This window comes from Hakea prostrata, chromosome 8 (genome assembly GCF_041222555.1).
Source record: "Hakea prostrata isolate BN-2017 chromosome 8, UWA_Hpros_2, whole genome shotgun sequence".
NCBI classification, from domain to species: domain Eukaryota; kingdom Viridiplantae; phylum Streptophyta; class Magnoliopsida; order Proteales; family Proteaceae; genus Hakea; species Hakea prostrata.
In genome coordinates, this window is record NC_142607.1 from 1,803,305 (window position 1) to 1,825,495 (window position 22,191).

General features: G+C 38.9%; 1 protein-coding gene across 3 annotated transcripts in view; it reads right to left on the minus strand.

The window, feature by feature from the left end:
* LOC149006186 (DEAD/DEAH box helicase) overlaps window positions 1-20,737 on the minus strand; it is a 93,149-nt gene extending 72,412 nt beyond the window's left edge. For 2 of the 3 annotated variants that reach the window (XM_089166220.1, XM_089166219.1), the window contains exons 1-4: window positions 19,968-20,737; window positions 17,143-17,368; window positions 16,564-16,809; window positions 91-225 (exon numbers count right to left, since the gene is read on the minus strand). In XM_089166220.1, the coding sequence (XP_089022346.1) occupies window positions 91-225; window positions 16,564-16,809; window positions 17,143-17,368; window positions 19,968-20,584 (1,224 nt within the window). In that variant the 5' untranslated portion in view covers window positions 20,585-20,737. The remainder of the gene's footprint in view (window positions 1-90; window positions 226-16,563; window positions 16,810-17,142; window positions 17,369-19,967) is intronic. The other variant, XM_089166221.1, reaches the window with a different exon arrangement.
* Between the last annotated feature and the right edge of the window lie 1,454 nt (window positions 20,738-22,191).

Consider the following 22,191-nt stretch of genomic DNA (forward strand, 5'->3'; position numbering starts at 1 on the left):
AAAATGGGGTTGCAGTCAACAAACCAGAGTGAATAATAAAGCAAGGCCCAGGATTCACGACAAACAAAAGCAATTGACAAGTAATCAAACCTGTTCCTCGTCAACAACGAGAAGCCCAAGATTATTATAAACAACTCGATTTCCAAGAAGAGCATGAGTTCCAACGATGATGTCCAAATGCCCATGTTTTATCATTGACAGGTGCTCTTCTTTCTCTGCTTTGGTCTGCATATTGTAAATTTGTAACAGCTTCAGAGTCACATTGTAGGATTATTTAGCAGTATCTGATATAGAACTTCAAAGATATAGGTTAAGCTTCCTAGGAAATCATGGCAAGAATAGGCTTGTTACAGTTTACTGTTTCATGGAATTAGAGAAATTAAAGAAAGATCAAATGCTGGGTCAGGGAATTGGACACTAAACATTAACTTTGCCGACAGGAAGAAGAAATAGAATTAAATAGCATAAGAAAGTAGCAACAAGCAGCAACAGCAAACTAACAGGAGGAGAACTCGTGCACAGCCAAGATGGAAGAGTAACCAGCATGTTCCTTTTTATAATCTTTGGATCCAACACTATTTCATTTGTTCCACTCACTCCAACATCCAGCTCTCATAAAGCCTACAAAATCTCTAGGAAAGAAATACAATATAATAAACTTTCTAACTTCAGAATTTTACATATCCTACCTGAGCCTTCCTAAACAGAAAGGCATACCGAGTGCATGAGGCTCCCACCACTGCAAGGAGGGTCATAATGTATACAGCCATACCCCCATTTTGCAGAGAATGTTTTTCAACTCAGAACCCCTGACCAGTGGCCACTAGGTTGGAATGGAGAAACCATACTATTGCACTAAGGTCTGCCTTTCATGACCCTTCAAAAACAAATACCTAAAGACACCTTCTCCAGAGAAGTTTTTTACTGCTTGCAACTACTAGAGACTAAGGCATCCACTTTAGCAAAGACGAAACCATAGTTGTCAAGGCGTCGCCAAGGAACCGCTTAGACATCCAGGCTGATTCATCAGGGCCCAGGCAGTTGTTGCATTATTGTAGGGCACCTTGCATTTGTTTAATTAGTATCAGACCAAAATCAGGCATTTACTTATCCAAATATCATATAAGAAACTATTTTTATATTTGATATTTCATTTACTTAAGATATTATTCAAATATAAGAAAATGCCCCCTCATTTTAATGCAATAAAAACAATTCAAAAAATAAAATCCACAAAGATAAAAAGGTCAACACCCTAGCTGTAGTGTATTTATGTTAGAAAAGAAAGGACAGGGAGCATTCATACTTAAATCGCCATACTCAACTCAACACCACCTTGACAAGCACCTTGCTACCTACATGTTCCAATTGCCCTAAAACACCTTGGATCGCTTTGTCACCATGACAAGTATGGACCAAACCTAAATAAAATAAAATTAAAAAGCCACTAAAGAATTTGGTCAACTATATTAGAGTATTCCCAAGACCTAGGACAGATTTCAAAATGGTCCTTCGTCCAAACAAGTTTTTAGCAGCCTCAAGTGCCTCTGGCTCCCACATCAGCATCACTAAAACCTATCCAAGAAATAGCAACTGAACACATTCTATTACCTCATCTATAAAAAGAGTTTTAACATGCTTGTTTCTAAAAGGTGGACTGAGTGGGCAGATCTAGACTACCTTCCTAAGTATCATCTGGATTAGCAATGTTGTGTGATTGCATTTGGCATCAATCTTACATGGAGGCTTTTCTCCAAGCTTGGAAGACCCACAAGGTGTCAGTGGCAGTCAATAGGGTGGGTAGTTATACTAATTGACATGTTAGGAATGTTCCAAATAGAAGGAGATGGCTTCTGCTGGGTGGGGCTGAATGTGTGATAAGCATGCATTTACCATTATTTATTTGATTTAATTCCCCATACTTATTTAATTAAAGAGATCTAATTGAGTATTTTTGTGTATTTTTCAGGAATAAGGAGATTTTGGATATTAGAGATAATATGGAGTAAAGTTGGCAAATATATTAGATATTGGTGGATTTTAAATCATGGCATTCAATCTTGCTGCTCAAGAAATCATGAAAAGTGAGATCTTAGCCAAATTGGAAATAGATGGAGGTCTAAGGAACAAAATTGGTAATAAATCTGAAAATCGGGTAAACAGACCTACCTTCAGTATTTTGGGCATCTCTCTCTCGTATGAGGTTGGATTTCGATGATTCAAGATGCTATGAAACAATATTGAAAATATCTACAACTTTCCAGTTTTGAGTTTTTCCAAATTCCGAAAGAATAAAGGTCGAATCTACGGGTAAAGAGAAGGGATTCATTGTGTGCGGGAGACATAAAAGAGAAGCCAACCACAGAGAAGAGAGGAAGACGGCGAATGCGGCTCTGATCTCTCTCATTGCTGAAGAAGAAGACCACACCTCTCTCTCTCTCTCTCTCCTTATGTTTCATCTTTATTTTTCTTATGAACTTTGTGATAATGAGTAGCTAGTTCCTTTTCTTTGGGATGTAGATGAACCATGCTTATTTCATTAATTTGATTGTTCTATCTCTTCTAGTTGATTGTGTTTGAGTTTGGCCAAAGATGTTCTATAACTCAGCGAACTAAGCGTGCCAAGCTTCCGCGAAGGACGATAGTCTTGCGAAGATAGGGCATACCTAGGAAGACCATCCCTAATTTGCTTTGAAGTATAGAATTATATCGGTTAGGGAAAAGCATTGGGGATTCGAAATCCCAAAGATCTTCACATATTCATAGTTAACGTTTTACATTAGTTAGCAGATTTAGTTTTGTTGAATTCAATCTTAGTGACTTAGCCTTTTAGTTCCCCATAGTTCGACCCCGTACTTTCTGCTTGCTAGATTAGTATAGGATTTTATTTTTGATTGGTTAGCGACACGATCAATGTGTAAGAGCTTCCAGCACATAACTTGACACCTTTCTAGATGTCTAGGAAGACCAATTATCTTCTCCACTATAAGCCCATCTTTGTCCTCCAGGGAGGCCTTTGTGGAATTTTACAGGTCATAGACCCTTATCTAGGTGGTGACTCCCAAATAAGGAAAGAAAGAGATACAACAATGAATGATAAATCCCTTTCTATACTATTCCTTTCAAGATGAAACCAAATGGGGCACAGGATGGAGATGCAGAAACCACCCTTGGGGACCTATATTCCATTTCACATCTCACTTATGGTTTTTGTTCTGCAGGTTTGAAGGAGGTTTGTCAAGTGTATCTAATTTACCTGTATCAATCCCATATCAGGCCGAATCAGTACCACATTAGTCCGGTATCAGTCTGTACGTTTTCTTGAAAAAATAACGTATCAATCCTGTATCAGACGGTATCAGTACACGTCAGTCTGGCATTAGTCTATTCTTTTCTAGAAAAAATAAGTACCATATCACTATATATCATAGCAATACGTACCAATACCAATATACAACAATAACAACAAGCCTTGTCCCAACTAAATGGGGTCAGCTACATGGACTCTTGCCTTCCAATCAGATTTGTTTGAGGCCATACAAGATACAATGCCTAAGCAATGCATACCTTTTCTCACCACTTCTCTTAAGATTATCTGAGGTTTGTCGCTAGCTCTTCTAATTCCTTCAATCTGGACAAAATCACTTCTCCGTACAAGTGCATTTACAAGCCTACATTGAATGTGGTCATGCCACCTCAAATGACTTTCTCATAGCTTATCACTTACAGGAGCTACTCCCAAACCTGCTCTAATATGGTCATTCTTTATCTTATCCTTCTTGGTTTTGCCACTCATCCATCTTAGCAACCTCATTTCTACTACATTGAGTTTATCTATATGATGCTTCTTATCATCCCAATACCATTATGTATCAGAAAATCCATTTTATACTCCTACTTAAAAATCCTAAAAACACCAGGAGATGATTTGAGTAAGAAAAGTTAATTTTGTTTTAAGAGTTTCCATATTGTTGAGCAGTATATATTGGATTTGTATCCAATACCTTATCTCTTATATCTTGTTCTCTTCTCTCTCCCTCCCCCTAAGCATATCAATCTCATCTCTCTTCTCTCCCATACCATTGATTTGAGATCTTCCCTTCACAATGCCCATACTCCCTTTTATTTCATCATTCGGGTGTGCTTGCAGCCAAGGTTCAAAATTTTGGAGAAATATCGCCAAAATTTCACAATGTTTTGGCCAGATTTCGACCCTTCATATTTAGGGTCATTTTGGAGTGGTTTTTGGTGTCTATTGTCTAGCATAATTTCAGGCCAATAATCACATTGGGAGTGTTATTTTTGCCTAAAACCTAACCCAAAGTGATGTTCTTGATCGGCAAACGTGCAACTGTATGTGGGTGAAATTGGAAGTCTGGAATATATATATTTTAACTAATGTAAATATGCAAATGATGCAAGAGAACACAGAGATCTTCATTAAAATTCAAGAAAAAAGACAACTAATGTCCTATTTACATGTATACAACGATACAAGTAGACACAGTCAAGTACAACTGTACAACTATACAAGTGTAGAATAAGAAATAAGAAATAAAAAATAAACTAAGCTAATATGCTGCCTGTTGTGCTATGGTGGCTCCATCATCTCAATGCCAAGATGAGTGCCTCCGTGGATCCATCCCCTGATTCGGGCTCAAGTGTCTCCATATGATCTTCTTGTCCAACCACTGAACGTTGAAATCCCATGACATGTTCCCCTTATGTTGTTGATGTAGTCAGCCACTGCAACTTTGTAGATCTCGTCATCCATATACCTAAGAGATCATGTCTAAGTAAACATGCTATACGGATATAGAAGAGGAGATGGCTCATTGGTTGCCATCCGAAGATGTACTCAACAACTGACTCTGCCCAAGAGTCTGACCCATAATCACTGTAACTAGAAGGGATACAATAACGTCCATAATCAGGAGGGATACCATAATGTCCATAACCAGTAGGGGCACCATAAGGTCCATAATTGTAAGCCCCATAAGTAAACGTGGAGTCTCTAGACTCATCCAAGGTCATAGATCCCATCGAGTTTGCCAAGTTGCCCACATCCATAGGATGGTAAGACCCGTACGATGAGGTGTCATCCTCATATCCATGTCAAAGATGCTTCCCCTGCCCTTTCCAGTTGTAGGTCGTAGGACGAACACAAGATGCTTACCCACTATGATCTGCATCTTGTGTGGCATATATAAAGTGACTCTCCTCGGTGTATCTCTTGGGTGGGGGATGTTGTGTCTCTAGTAGTGGAACTAGTACACACTCTCAAAGTCGTCCACCACCATGACCATCGTCGTCATCATCACCATCATCCCCTGTCACCTATAATCTCATCGTTATACCCACCATCCCCATCATCACCACCATCATCATCATCATCATGAGTCCAACTAGGAGCGAGGGTGTCATCTGAATCCTCCAGATCGAGTGTGGGAGGCACAAATTCATCGTCGCATGTGGCAAGGCCATCATCCAATCCTCACCCACAATACCAGCTACCTCCTATGCTTGTTCCTATCCCTTCACAGATGCCATGAATGCATAAACATTAACCCCTGCTTGACAAGCAATCTTTAGGTTAAGCCTCCCTCCAAGCTGGTCCGACACCAGCTCACCCTTGTCCTTCACCCAATCAATGAGGGGATCATCATCATATAATTTAACCCCACAGATATTGGCGAGGTCGATGGTCTCCTGCTGCCCCCACCCTTTGCCTGGTCCCTGATGTGCTGCATCTTCAACCTAAGGTAGTAGTGGACAAAGACTAGATTATTTAAGTGTTGGCTCCCCAATTTGTTCCTCCTCTTCAAGTAGATCAAGTTAAATGTACTAAAATTTCTTTTGCACCCAGAGGCAAAGCAAGTCAACAAGAGGAACCGCCACTTTCCCGAGGTTCGATGCACTCGAACCATACAGAACCCACCACTCAGTTGCATTATCACAAAAGCATTAAGTAAATACTTAACAAATAATCTATCAATCTGTAAAATGTAACAATAATTATTTATCTAACCTAAATCGGTGTCATCTCGTGCCTTCACAGCATTGTCTGAACCAAAGGACCTGAACGCATCTTTAAGATTCTTTATCCACAATCATTTGTAATAATGGTTAGTTCAAGTCTTTCAAAATTCAAATAAAACTACTATCTCACCTCATTGCTACATAGGGACTTGAGTGTCGAGTCTGGCTCCAACTTCACTACCACCTCCATTACAACGTCAAGCAGGTCCGTGTTCAACCCCCAAACAGTCATTGTATTGATATTTGAGGTTCAGATAAAGATAATTTGCTGCACAATTTTCAAACTCACAATAGATTTAAGATTTTCATTAACATAAGAGTGAATGAATTACCAACAAGGCAACCCAAGATATTTATTTACCAGCCATATGCAATGAATGCATAAGATATGTTGTCTATCGTTTATCAATGAAGTCTAAGAAACCCTTGCAGCCTTTTGGATTTTCTTTCTATATAGCAATCTTCATAAGCTGAATGGCTGCATACAAGTGCAGCATAGTGGCCCCTTCATAGAAGAGTCCACCATATGCAAGACCTTTATAATGGGCTCCAAGTCTGCACAACTATGCCCACCAGTCTCCAAATATCATCCAATGATATGGTGCTCTGTGCAATGGCGGCCCATTGGTGGTCTTGGATTCTAACAATACATTAAGTTAGTACTTAATCAAAAGTGTAATAATTTGTAAAATAAATTAATTGAATAAATTTATTAATCTAACCTCGATCCACTTCAATCAAACCACTCCTAGTATACAAACATCGATCTCAGGCCCATCCAATTCTCCATTATACTGCTCAAGACGATGTAATTTGGCGTGAACCTCGTAGTCCGAGTTGCACTAAGTCATCATCACATGCTCGCCTCATCATGTCAAGAATGTAGGTATGATAATATATGAAAATATATGAAATTCGTCACTAATCGAGCCTTGTCCACTATGCTCTCGACAAAGCAAATCTTCCAATGTACTTTAGCATAAGGTCAATATGGTAGACCACACAGAGTGTCCAAAATAGATGATACTTTGTTGACATCATCATCATCTCACCAGCTTTCTTAAAGTTAGAGCCATTATCAATGAAAATCTATACAACATTCTCTTGCCCGACCTCCTCCACCACCCCTTATAGGAGTCCAAAGATATATATGTAGTCTTCACCCTACTAGTAGCATCCACAAATCTCAAGAAGACAATCCTCCTATCACAATATACTATGAAGTTGATGATGGGTTTTTTTTGTCAGACCGATCAATCTATCAAATATAATGGTGCATCCATACGTCTCCCAAAAGAACTTCATATCATGAATGTATTCCTCTATCTCCTCCTTCTGTTGTGTTAAGTAAGTGGTCATTACCTTATGAGGGGCGGGGCCAACATATCCAAGACTTGCCTCTGCAATGGTGTCTATCATGTTCTTATAGTACGGTTCTTGTGCTATTTGACCGGAATGGTGTGGTGCAACATCCACTTTGCCACTACTTCTTAACCGTCCCCTTCATGTTATTTTGTGCACCTGTAATCTTGGGCTGTTTCGCCCCCCCCCCCCCCATCCTAAAAATGTAAGGATCATGCTCTAGTATCGAGTCTTGATGTTGTGGATAAGTTACTGATGGAGAAGGAGCCGCCGTCTAACTTTGAGACTGCCCAAACAAGCCAAACATGCCACCCCCCACCCTTGACCTGGATGCTCTAGCCCCAAATCCAGGTGCTCAAGCTCTAGAGGTACCAGCTTTTGTAGCTCTAGCTCCAAACTTCCCCTGGTCTTGCTGGTGCGACTCCCAGCTCTCGGCCAACACACACCTCATCTCACTAGCTTCCTCCTTTCAATGCACGTGAACTGGATCAATATCCTCCTCAAAATCCAAATCAACTTTATCTGCCAAAGACGCCCTCACCGCCTCATCAAGTGCTCTGTCCACTCTCTTCTTATTTGCTTTCTTTTACCCTTTTCCTCTCTCTAACTCTTTTACTGCCTTCACTACCTCCGTTGATGCTCCATGCAAGTGACCACATCCTTCAAACATCCAATGATGTGTGCCTTCAACCTGCTGATGCCACCTCCCATTAACCTTTTACCGTAGAAATTACATTGTGTCCTAGTTTTATTTCTGTCCACCACCACACAATACTGCCATGCAAGGTCAACCCTCCCTCCTGCTCTTTGTGCCTCTTCATGCGCCCCACTGTCCCCACCCTGTGTTTATGCCTACTATCCACCCTCCCCCTAAATATGTGGCTGCTTCACACCCTCCCCTGCTTTTGTTCACCTCTGAAGCACACATCCCATGTGGTCCACCTCGCCTCTGACTCCCACTCCTAGCAATGGTCATTGTTACGTACAAAATGATTGCATAAGCAACATCAAGATAATTTTCTTCAAACAAAGAAACACTCATGTACCTACTAGTAATTTTTCCCTTGCCCATGTATTTTTAAAAATATATAAAACTTTTTAACATTTTTCAACAAGAAACTAGGCTGCCCATGCCAAAACCTGCGACGAAACCATATGGACAATGCTTCAAAAACACATAGAGAGCCATTCCATATTTTTCTATAATTTTCAAAACCTTTTTCCCTATTTTTTTTCATAATTATTTATATTTTTTATAAATATTTTATTAATTTTCAAAAAATAAAATAATTATTTACTAGGTGAAAAAATACTTGGACTCTGTGAGACCGTAGATCGACCCATAGAGTTCAAAAATCCATACCAATTGAAGGTACATATCATGTATTTCTTTTGCATTTTTAGTGTAAGAAAATAGGTTTTTTTATGCTTGAGAATAAATAAATAAATCATTTTTGTGAAAGAAAAAAAATTGACGCCATGAGTTCATAGATTGGCCCACAATGTTCAACATATATTAAGTCCATACCCATCCAAAAATATTCTATCATGCATTTTGTAACAATCAAGTTTGGAGAACCTTGAGCACATTTTCTTTTTGTCCCTTCTCCAAATCTACCTAAGGAAAAGCCCTAGCTTCCATTTGGCCCCATTCGAGGCGATCCTATGGGTTTTTTCAAGATTGATCTTGGATTTTGAGAAACTTTTCAGGCTCTTCCATTTGCGATCAGATTGGTAAGCTAGTGTTCTGTGCCTTAAAGCAATCTTAGGAGATTGACTTCCAAATCCCGCTCTATGGATAGAATTTGGAATGCCATCTATTTCGATGTTTCATCTAGGTTGTTAGCTATTCCCCATCCCCCTGTTGATGATACCCCAAGGAACAGACTTATTGTTGTCTATTGGGGTCTTAACTCTCCTTTTTGGCCTTCTACTTAAAGGCCTTGTTCCTATTCCTTTCATTTAATATATTTTTTATTCATCAAAAAAAAAGTTTGGAGAAGTGTGGTTATCTCTGAGATGAAAATCTCCACGATTCAAGTGAAACGCTAGTTGATTGATGCGATGCATGTGTTTGCCAGAAAGAATCATGCAAGAACCCTAGATGTCGAAGGTCGACTCAAAGTAAACCAAGAATCAAGTGAAAAAGGAGAAAGAAGCTCTGAAATTAAGGTCAAAATTTCGATGCATTCGAGCCAAATTTCGACTCAGTTGCCCCTTTTATAGGCGAAATCTTGGGAATATATAGTGAGACTGAAACTTCTCGCAATATACAGCCCAACAGTCGAACTATTGTCAATATTTCGCTAGTTGGCGAAATCTTGGCGATATTTTTGCCAAGATTTCAAACTTCCCAATTTTTCATTGCTAATTTCGTTTCGCTACTTAGTGAAAGAGCAAATCTTCACTATGTTTCGTCGAAATTTTAATACCTTGCTTGCAGCTGAGATGCATATCCTCAAATACTCCTCCATTTTTCACATAAACAAGGTTTGGGTTAACCGATCTCTGTGCCATGAGAATAGATGTGAAGAAACACATGGATTTTTGGGCTGCCAAATTTCAAAGTCATCATAGCAGCCAATTTTGCCGAATGTGTTTCACCATGAAATTGTATATCCTGTTTTAGTTCAAGGTGTCACCACAATCTCTTCACCAAGCAAACCCTCCTATTTCAGCTATGATAAGGAAGAATGTAGCTAATCAAGAAAGTGCACAGGAAAGGGGACCCTCCAGAAAGGTCACATGCTTATATCCTCTGTCCATGTGCATGGCCACTAACACTGGCAATTGAATTTTCAACATTTTAATTCAAACTATTAAGATTTTCCATATGACGTAGTGCTTCAGGAAACAGCTACCATGTCAGTGAATATGATCTACAAGGCCCAACTGGGCTGTCAACAAGCTGCCACTGGAGGTTCCTGTATCACCTTAGCCACTTCAAGAAGGGACAATGTTCATGATTTACCAGAAACTCCAAGGCCATCAGGTCAGACTGATCACAGTTTTTTTTATATCAATTGTGCTTAAAGGGCAGAATGCATGCTCTACCTCAAATATCTTTATGCCACCGAAAGTTGTTCGCCCTCAGTTGACATCTAATACAGTGCTCTGAAACCTTATTAAGGAACTTTTGATAGAAAAAAGTAGTTCAAGTTGCAAGTGATTCCTTTAATGATGTAGCTTAAATAACTAACACCTTTGACGGTGGGGCTTTGGATATAAAATCGGTAGAAACTTAGATTTTATTTTATTTTTCTTTTAAAGGGTCCTAAAGAGAAATCAAGAGTCAACATGAGTAGATTATACAGGTTTTAGTTCCCAACAGTCACACTGAATTAAGCAATTCTAAGGCACTTAAACATAAAAGTTGACATGTTTCCTAGTTACCCTTGGAGAGGAAATACACCATTTTTTAAAAGATTAACTAGGATTCAAGCAATATTCATGAAAAATATGGTTAGTCTAATAGGAAGGTGTTAGTTTGAGAAAGAATAAGGGGAAGAATGAGGGAGAGGAGAAGATGGAAGCCACGACTTAGTTGTGGAGGCTCTAAGAAAACTTATGAGCACACCTCAAAATAACTTCAATATATATAGGCTGATTTACAAGTCTATTCTATATAGGAAAGCATCAACCAATTTCAATTGGTATAAAACTCTTAATTACCACTATCTTTTTCCTATCGAGAGTTAGCGCAAGGCACTAACTCTCGATGGATCAGTCTTTCCCAAATTGCCCTTTCCTAACACTCCCCCTCAAGCTGGAGCATATATATTACTCATGCCCAGCTTGTTACAAATATAGGTAACCCTTGTATTCCCTAGAGCTTTGGTGAACAAATCTGCGAGTTGTTCTCCAGTCCTCACATGCTTGGGGGATATTATGCCTTGTAGTAACTTCTCACGAACAAAGTGGCAATCTACTTCAATATGCTTGGTACGTTCATGAAAGACTGGATTTGATGCTATATGAACCGCAGCTTGATTATCACACCATAACTTCATTGGTGTGTCATCAATAATTCCTAATTCCTGGAGTAATTGTTTTATCCATACCATCTCGCATGTTACCTATGCCATAGCACGATACTCAGATTCTGCGCTTGATCTTGCTACCACAGTTTGTTTCTTACTCTTCCATGATACAAGATTTCCTCCAACGAATGTGCAGTAGCCTGTAGTCGATCTTCTATCAATAGGTGATCCAGCCCAATCAGCATCAGAGAATCCTTCAACATTTCTATGTCCATGATTAGTGTAAAGAAGTCCGCGTCCTGGAGCTTTCTTAAGATACCTTAGAATTCGTATAACTGCATCCCAGTGTGATGTTCGTGGGGTAGACAAAAATTGACTCACAACACTGACAGGAAAGGCAATGTCAGGTCTAGTCACAGTCAGATAATTCAGCTTCCCAACAAGCCTTCTGTACTTCTCTGGATCATCAAGAATGGTTCCATCTTCTGGCATTAACTTTAAGTTACATTCCATGGGAGTGTCTATGGGTTTTGATCCCAACATTCCTGTTTCAGAAAGCAAATCCAGTACATACTTCCGTTGAGATAAGAAGATGCCCTTTGTTGATTGGGCAACTTCAACTCCTAGAAAATACTTTAACTTGCCCAAGTCTTTGGTCTGAAATTTTTCTTGTAAATAGGTCTTTAACCTATCAATTCCTGAAGTGTCATCTCCTGTGATGACGATATCATCAAGATCTTGCATGCATCAGAGTTTTTAAAGAATACAGAGTGATCACTTTCACAACGAGTCATCCCAAATTCTATTACAACAGTAGTGAATCGTCCAAACCATGCTCGAGGTGACTGCTTAAGACCATATAATGATTTACGGAGGCGACAAACCTTATTCTTCTCCCCCTGAGCAACAAACCCAGGTGGTTGCTCTATATACACTTCCTCATGCAGATCTCCATGAAGGAAGGCATTCTTTACATCCAACTGAAACAAGGGCCATTGGTTAGTAGCGGCAAGAGAGATTAAAATGCGGATGGAAGTAAGCTTGGCAACAGGGGAAAAAGTATCAACATAATCTACGCCATAAACTTGAGCATAGCCCTTGGCAACGAGACGAGCTTTCAGGCGAGCTAAAGAACCATCAGGATTAACTTTCACAGTGAATATCCACCTACAACCAATAGCTGTCTTTCCTGAGGGTAAGGGCACAAGATCCCAAGTCTGATTGTCTTCTAAGGCTTGTAATTCTTCGTTCATTACACTGACCCACCCAGGATTAGACAAGGCTTCAAGAACATTCTTAGGAATAAGATAAGTCTCTATAGTAGATAGAGCAATAGAGAACCCAAGTGATAAAGTAGAATATGAAATAAAGTTAGAGATGGGATACTGAACACAAGAACGAGTACCTTTCCGAAGAGCAATGGGAATGTCAAGGTCAGATTTGGTAGGAACGTCCGCAGGATCAATAGACGAAGTCGGCACAGAGGTAGAGACCGTAGGTGCAAGAGGGGGAGCCGGTGGTTTTGGACGGCGCATGTACACTTTGGTGATGTCTGGCGGAGGTGGAGGTGAAGGAACTATATCCTATGGAAACACACTTTGAAAAATACATAAATCATCATTTAGGGCGGTTAAACTATGAGATTCAGCAGAAAACGGAGTGGACTCAAAAAATGACACATCTGCAGTAACAAAATATCTGCGTAAGTCAAAAGAATAACAACGATATCCCTTTTGAGTGCGAGAGTACCCCACAAAAATACACTTAAGTGCACGAGGATCAAGTTTAAAGATCCCTGAACGATGATTACGAATGTAAGATACACAACCAAATACGCGAGGAGGCAAGGTAAATAAGGGAGATGAAGGAAATAAAAGAGAATGAGGAATGCCACCTTTTAAGACAGATGAAGGCATCCTGTTAATAAGATAACAAGCAATTAAAACTGCATCAGCCCAAAAGGATTTAGGAACCTTCATCTCAAATAAGAGAGAACGGGTGACGTCCAATAAGTGTCTATTTTTTCTTTCTGCAACCCCATTTTGTTGAGGAGTATCGACACAGGAGGATTGGTGAAGAATCCCATTAGAAGCCATAAATTTACAAAAAGGATCAGAGAAATATTCTTTGGCATTATCACTACGAAATGTTTGAATAGGAACACCAAATTGAGTATGAATTTCAATAACAAAATTGCAAAATATGTCAAATAATTCTGAACGATTTTTCATTAAATAAAGCCAAGTGACTCTTGAAAAGTCATCCACAAATGTAACAAAGTATCTGTAACCTGAAGTAGAACTAACAGGACAGGGTCCCCACACATCAGAATGAACTAGAGAGAAAGGGTGGTCTGATCTGTTATGTATACGAGGAGGAAAACTCACACGATGAAGTTTTCCAAATTGACAAGACTCACAGTCCAGCTTAGAAAGAGAATGAAAACTTTTATCTACCAATTTTAGGGTTTCCAAAGACGGATGCCCCAACCGACAATGTATTTGATGGGGGATGGAAATACTAGAAAAAGCAGTAGAGGATATCTCCTCGAATAGATACAACCCCCCCGACATACGGCCTCTACCAAGCATCTTCTTCGTCGTAAGATCCTGAAATAAACAATATCCAGGAAACAATTGCACCAAACAATTATTAGTGGAAGTAAATTTATGAACAGATAATAAATTAAATGGCAAATTAGGTATGTAAAGAACTGAGGGTAGGGTAATGGATGGAGTGAGTTGAACTGTACCCACTCCTTTAACATTGATATGAGAGCCATCAGCAAGTGTAACCAAAGAGGATGATGGAACAAAAGAGGAAAATATACCTGTAGCCCCGGTCATATGATCAGAAGCTCCTGAATCAATGATCCATGGGCGAGATGTGGTTGAAAGGCAAGCAGTAGCATTACCTGTCTGAACAAGGGTGGCAGCGGATGATTGTGGTTGAGTGGCCTGAAACTGAGTGAAACGAATATAATCTTCCTCAGTCATCTTTACAGTCTTAACCTCAGGATGAACTTTGTAGTTGTAGACGCTAATTCAGAGGTAATGATTGCATTTGCCATGTATGGGGGCTTCCCATGAAGCTTCCAACAATATCGTTGAATATGTCCTGGACGACCACAATGATGACAAGTCTTAACTTGTCCTGTACTGTCAGTAGAGTTGTGTGAACTTGGATATTTTTCAGTCTTATTTCCTCTTGTTCGTCCTATATTCTGTCCACCAGGGGCTTGTCCTCCAGAAGTGCCTCGAGAAATTGTTGCCAAAGCTGAATTTTCTGGAGAGTTAATTGTACTCTCCCTTGCAACACGAAGAACTCTTGAAAATGTGTCAGCTAACGTGGGTACATGATCACTACCAAGAATCTGTGCTCTAACTGCCTCAAACTCCTTTCCAAGACCTCCCAAGAAACCCATAACAGCTAATTGCTCTCTTTGATTTTGCATAGTTTTGACATCAGAGGAGATAGGTAGAATAGAGTTTAGTTCTTCATACATTCTTTTAAAATCTGCAAAATATTGGGTAATATCTCTACCTTTCCTATCTACTCGATAAAATTCCTGGGACAATTCGTAGATTGTAGCCAAATTATTCTGACTAGAATACAACACATTCAAATACTCCCATAATTTCTTCACAGTTTGTAAGTGAGTAACCAAATCTATAATATTATCGGCCAAGGAATTAAACATCTGCCCAAGTATTCGAGCATCAACAATCGCCCAAGTATCATCCTCTTTAGGTACAGTCTTAGTCAAATGATCTATTTGTCCCCGTCCAGTAAGAACAATTCTAACTATAGCCCTCCACTGGTGGAAATTTGATGCACCCTCTAATTTCTTCTCAGTTAACCGATGAGAGGATGAAGAAATTATTTCAGTCATGGTATTTTTACTTGAAGTTTCTCCCATATCCAAACACAATTAAAACCAAATCAGATTAATTTCAGAAATCAGATCCAGATTAGTTTCAGAAATCAGAATCTGATTAATCCCAAAATCAGAAATCAGAAATCAGAAATCAGAAACCAGAAACAGATTATCCCAGAATCAGAAATCAGAAACAGATTAATCTCAGAATCAGAATTAATTCCAGAATAATTCCAGAATCAAATTAATCTCAGAATCAGAATTAATTCCAGAAACAAACCACCAGATATTGAACCACTTGAACCAATAGAGCAAACCAAACCAACTCAAAACCAGTCTTAAAATCAGGAAACTTGGTCACGAAGTCACTCTTCTCTTTCTCGCTCACTCTCTCCAGTTTCAAACAGCGTCGGAAACGAGAAAGAAAAGAAAGAAAAAAAACAGATCGACTACTCCGGCGGCACCAGCAACTACTCCGGCAACTTCTTCTCCTAAGAATGGTTATTCTCTCAACCCTCACTCTTCTCTTTCTCTCTCACTCTCTCCAGTTTCAAACAGCGTCGGAAACGAGAAAGAAAAGAAAGAAAAAAATAGATCGACTACTCCGGCAACTTCTTCTTCTCCTAAGAGTGGTTATTCTCTCAACCCTAAACAGATCGAGAGACACTCTATCATAAAACGAAAAGTATCTCAATACAGTTTATTCGTACCTGAAAATTGCATATCCAATATCAATTTTGGGCATTCCCTTGCACCGATCTTCAACGAAGACATCAAAGTAATGGCAGCGTAAGAAGCTGCGTCAATCTTCAAATAGAAATCACCAACAAGTGCAGCGTAAGGTGCTGCATCCCTTTAATTTCTGGAAACGACTCTCACAGGTACGATTTCTTTTCTTTCTATAGAATCAACTGTTTGTACTAGATATTCTTAGAACCGAAAGGAATAAGATGACCTACAGCTCTAATACCATGTTAGTTTGAGAAAGAATAAGGTGAAGAATGAGGGAGAGGAGAAGATGGAAGCCACGACTTAGTTGTGGAGGCTCTAAGAAAACTTATGAGCACACCTCAAAATAACTTCAATATATATAGGCTGATTTACAAGTCTATTATATATAGGAAAGCATCAACCAATTTCAATTGGTATAAAACTCTTAATTACCACTATCTTTTTCCTATCGAGAGTTAGCGCAAGGCACTAACTCTCGATGGATCAGTCTTTCCCAAATTGCCCTTTCCTAACAGAAGGGAAGTAAATTCATGAAAAATATGATTAGTCTAATATGAAGAGAACCATTCATACCTGAAACCTGCTCAAGAGTCCAACCTTGATGTGAGGATACCTTGAAAAGCGCTCAGAAATGACATCAAAATGCTGTTTTGCCAAAACAATAGTTGGAGCTAGAACCATAGCTTGCTTTCCCGCTGAGACAACACAAAAAATGGCACGTAGGGCAACTTCTGTTTTGCCAAAGCCAACATCTCCACATATCAGTCTATCCATTGGAGTTTCCCTCTCAGTCAAATCCTTCTCAACATCAATGAAAGCCTGAAACAACATTGCAACACTGTAACAAGGAGGTGAAGATCCAGTAATTGAAAAGAGAAAACTTTAAGTAGCCAGATTCAGTATTAAAAGTACAGGTTGAAAGAACCTATAAGAACAAGTAGACAATATAACATGCAAACTCCAATTTGTATTACCTAAATGGTGTACAGCTAAAATTTTGCACATCATCTTAGGATGAGGATTTCTGAGACTATCAGTGTAAATGAATGGTAAAACTACAAGTGTCGGAAAAATAATTGTCGTGAATCTGATTAGAAAGAGACAGCCAATGGAACCTAGAAATGCTTTTGGAAAAGGAGGATAAATGTTTACCTGTTTCTGATCAGGAGTGGGCTCATAAGGAAATTGAGCAGTAAAATCAGCCACACCGGGACTCTTCGGGTATGGTGGCCTCTTCTGTTTCAGCCTATGCAAATAAAGCTCCATCAAGTCAACGACCATTTTCTGGACAGCAATCTTCCCTTTTATCCTTCTCCTTTCCCACGCACTGGTATCATTTAATTTGCTCAATGCCTTTGGCTTTTTTGTTTCATTTGGACTGGAAAGAAGAAGAAATATTGACCAGGTGGTTAAGCCATATAAAACAGTATTCTTTATGTGGATACATATCAATGTCACCTAATGGAGTAACAATTAGGCACATACTTCAAAATAATATACAGAATTTATATTACCAAGCAACAGCGATACTTTTAAGGTCAACCTGAAAAACCCTTGACCCATTACAAATCCAGCCATATAGATCCTGTTTTAACATTTTACAGTATCCACAAATCGAAATTCACCTGAATTAAAAAAGAAAAAACCATCAACCATGTAGACCAAAACTCACTGCCCAAGGATAGATGAAGAACCCCCAAACACCACTGTAGCCCCAGGATGGGAAAAACTTCCACGTGAGCACTCTTCTTTGAGATGCCACATCAAACTCAAAGAAAAAAGAAAAAAGAAATTGCAGCACTCACTTTTAGGTTCAAAACTGATGCAACAACAACTAAATAGAGCTCTTTTAATTTTCTAGACCAGCAAGTGGCACAAACGTTCACATGTTAATGAGGTACGAGAATTATAATGACAGTTAGTATATTGGCTATCCAGCTAGGGCTTGATTTTTTTTAATTTTTTTTTTTTGGATGAATAAAAGCTAGGGCTTGATATTAGAACCATGGTCCCAGAGAAAACCCAATTTGAAACTCAATTTGAGCCCCTGTTGGACTCAACTGATGTCCAATTTCAGAGTTATGTTGATTTCCAAATCCAGGCCTATGGTAGTTAGAATTTAACCATGTTCAACAGAAACCTATCCAAGCAAATGTTTACCAGCATACAGATTTTTAGCTTAGCCATGGCTCCAATCATCAGAAGGCTCTACAGCATGACCATATAAGTAACAACCGCCTAGCATAGTTAGTGAGCTCTGGTGAACGGTGCACCCATCAACCATCTTCACCAAGAGGTCTTGACACTAACTATGAACCTCTCAATGTTGCCTTCTCCCCTCCCTTAACTATCAAAATAAAATAAAAAAGAGTTACAACCCTCTTTTGGATTGTAGTACAACATCGAAAACTTAATTCATCTTCCAACAACAACAAACTGAGCCTTATCCCGTCTTAAAGGTGGGCTACATGGATCCAAGACCATGCATGTCCTTCTCACCACTTCTCCTTGGGTCCGGAGCTCCTTTAGCTCCTTCAATCAAAATCATATCACTCACCCTAACCAGGGCATCTCTAGGACTCCACTGAATATGACAACACCCCCTTAAACAACTCTCTCAAAGCTTATCATTGATGAGGCGATTCCAGTTTGCTTTGATATGGTCATTTTGTATTTTATTCCTCATTTTCTCAAACAACCATTTAACATCCTCATTTCTGCTACGCATCGCTTGTCAATATGAAACTTCATAACTTCCCAACATCCTACCATACATCATAGCCGGTCTAACTATATTACCATAAAACTTTCCTTCAAGCTTTAAAAGGATAAGTCAGTCACACAACACTCTAGATGCACCACTCCACTTCATCCATCCCACTTTGACTCTTGGTTAGGCACAATCCTGTATGTTACCTTTTTTTGCTTATGATTCATCGCATATATCTAACATAGTCACTTAGTGGTATCTCTCTTTCCTCAAGTTGCACCATATCATTATTTGTCAGCTTGTACCTAAAATTACACATCATATAATCTAATTGCTCTACTAATAATAAATCCCCCTATTTCCAATGTTGACCTCCAAAGCTCTAGCTTATTGTCAATTCCTTCCTTTATCTCATCCACCAGAACAATACATTCAGCAAACAATATACACTATGGGACCTCATCTTGAATGCCCTGGATTAGGTCACCCATGATAAGCACAAATAGATACCGGCTTAAGGCTGATTCTTGGTGTAACCTAACCGTAATTGGAGGCTCCTTTTCCTATCCTCCTAAAGTTCTTTCATTAGTCACCACATCCTGATATATATATATATATATATATATATATATATATATATATATATATATATATATATCCACATATTTACTTGAAATTCCTCTCTCACTAAGATTTGTATAGTTCAATCTCTAGCGACTTGGTCATGGGCATTTTCCAAAGCAATAAATACGATATGGAGATCCTTCTAACTATATCTAAATCTTTCTATCAGCCTCCTCAATATGTAGGTAGCTTCAGATCTACCAAGCATAAAGCCAAATTGGTTCATCGAAATAAGAGTTTGACTTCTTAACCAAGCTTCAGTAACCTTCTACAGTTCTACCAAAGTTTCATAGTGACTTAAAAACTTGATTCATCTTCATATCTTCTATTTCTTCGGTCTACAGCCCCATATACAAATCTAAAACTGCCAAAAACCTTAGTTCAACCATGCAAACATGTACTCTCCGGTATCTTTTTCCGGTGTATCACTTGTATCTTAAAATTCTGTCTAGAAAATCCAGAAAACAAGTCTTCAACTCATCTACTAAAATCGTTTCCTTTCAAACAAAATGGTGAAACATTTCACACCATTAACAATAAAGTACTGACAACACGGACCCAACGTTGACCTTGATTACAAAGGAAACTACAGAACTAAGAAAGGCATTGTAGAATTTCAAAAGAGTATAATGGGTAGACCTACAGATTATATCGATAGAGTAGACGTGATGCTTGCTTAACGGGAAGCTTCGCCATTCCATCTGCGTAGTCTATAAAAACATACTCAAACAGCTCCGTGGAATCCTTGGAAACATCATACTTGATCCCAACAAATCGTCCAACTCCTACTTTCTTGTGGACGACAAAATCTCCCGGACGAAGTTTGTAAGGATCCACCTTGTAACTAAACCCCTCAGGGTTGCCTTCTCCCTCTCCCTTCAGTTTCTGCAGTCCCCTCTGCTGTTGATCTTTCACTAATTGAATATATTTCTCCGCTTCCTGCGAATCCATAACAGTTCTTGAAGACTCTCTGTTTCCAACGTCACGACGAATCCTCGCATTCAGAACAGATAAGGCGTCCTGCTCAGGTTCGACCTTTTCTTTCCACTTCGTTGCTTGCGCAGCTCGCGACTCTGAAATACCTTCTGTATAAAAACTAGTGGTTAGGGATAATCGTCTGTTCCCGCCTTGGCACCGGAACTTCTTCTCAGTGAAAAATGGCAAAGCCCCAGTACACGATATAAATTCCAAAGAGCGCCAAGAAAAACCCACGCGTTCAGATGCAAATATCGAGCTGGCAGAAGCAATAGCAGGCGCCATTGATGAGACTCTATGAACTGGAGGAGGACAGAGATGACGCCAAAGGAACGGAGAAAAGTGTAGGGATTATCTTAACCCCATTTCTCTGTTTGCAGTTTCAACGGACAAAGGTAGAGAAGCATCATTTCCCTCTTTTCCTTATTTTTCTGGTTGTTTATCACGGCGGTTTAACAAGATAATTCCCGCAACGAATAGATAATATAATTTACAAAATACAAAATTGAGGTGATTTCCGCGGGAATGGTATTTTTCTTTTTTTTTTTCTTTGAGTTCTTTGAGTTTTAATTGAGGCTCTCTTATTAACTATTAGAGAAAATTGCACCGAACCCCCCCCAAATGGAAGCCTTAGAGCACTGACACCGCACTATAATAAACAGTATCTGGACTGTTTTCAATGATAAATTGGACAAATATATCCAATGATAATCCAATTTTTGGGTCTTTGTATTTTTTAAACATAAGGGAATGTCAGTGCTTTAAGGCCTCCATTTTCAAATACCAGTGCAATTTGCTCTAACTATTAAGTAGGGGTGAAATTGAAGGCCTTATACGGCTTAATATTATTGTTGGTGGCTCACTTCAAAATTATTTGTTATTTACATTAAGATATTGGTTTTGATTATGTTAAATAATTCAAATTTTAAAACTAAAATGACAAAAATGCCATTAAATTAAGTGTTGTGGCCAAATTATCCTCCCGTACCCAATCCCTAGGTCATCCATCTTCTTCCTATACCTTACTCGAAAATCGCCCACTATCATCGAAAACCACCACACCCCTCCCCCTAATCGGCCACCACAGTGCCTACCTTTTCGTCTATGGTTGCCTGAAATCACCAACCATATGTTTCTCACATCTTAACCCTTCTTTTCTTTGCTTCTTACCTTTATGTTTTTGGATGAAATTCATATTTAAAAGTTTTTCCCCTGCAAAAGTTAAGGTTTTTTTCTTTGTTTCAATTAATTTGTTGTTTGATGGGTTAAGGTGTTAGCCAAAATTGATAATATAATGAGGGGAATCAAAGAATTAAGAGAAGATCCGGAAAGACAGAACTTGAACCGAAAAAAGAATAAAGGAAAACCGTCGAGGCGCATCAGACGCTTTCCTTAAAACAGATTTGTCCCCTCCACAGTGTGCTTGAGGATTCAACGGACGTCTGTCTCCCAAGATACAACGACGAATAACGATGTACTTAGCACAAAGTATATCGCAACGACGAACTTGACATGTGCCTTCCTTCTATCACCACACGATTCAAACACAAACCAAACTCGAAGCCAAACTCAAAACAAAACTCACAAACGATTTAAGAAGACTCTTAAATCACACTTAACATTCTTCTTAAATCATAAAAGAAAACACAACACAACCACCATCTTCACCAAAGGGGGATCCCTATTTATAGAGGAATTCTATGTCTCTTTAACTAGCTTGAAAGATAAAAAAACCATAGTCATTATTCTCCAAACTTAATGAATTAAGTTATGGAAATGAAAAGCTTTATTAATAACCAAACTAGAAACGAGAAGTTTCTTGGAAATCAAGAGTCCCCAAAACCCTCCATAATTATCTTAGGGAAATGAGAAGTTTGTTGTTAGGAAATAAA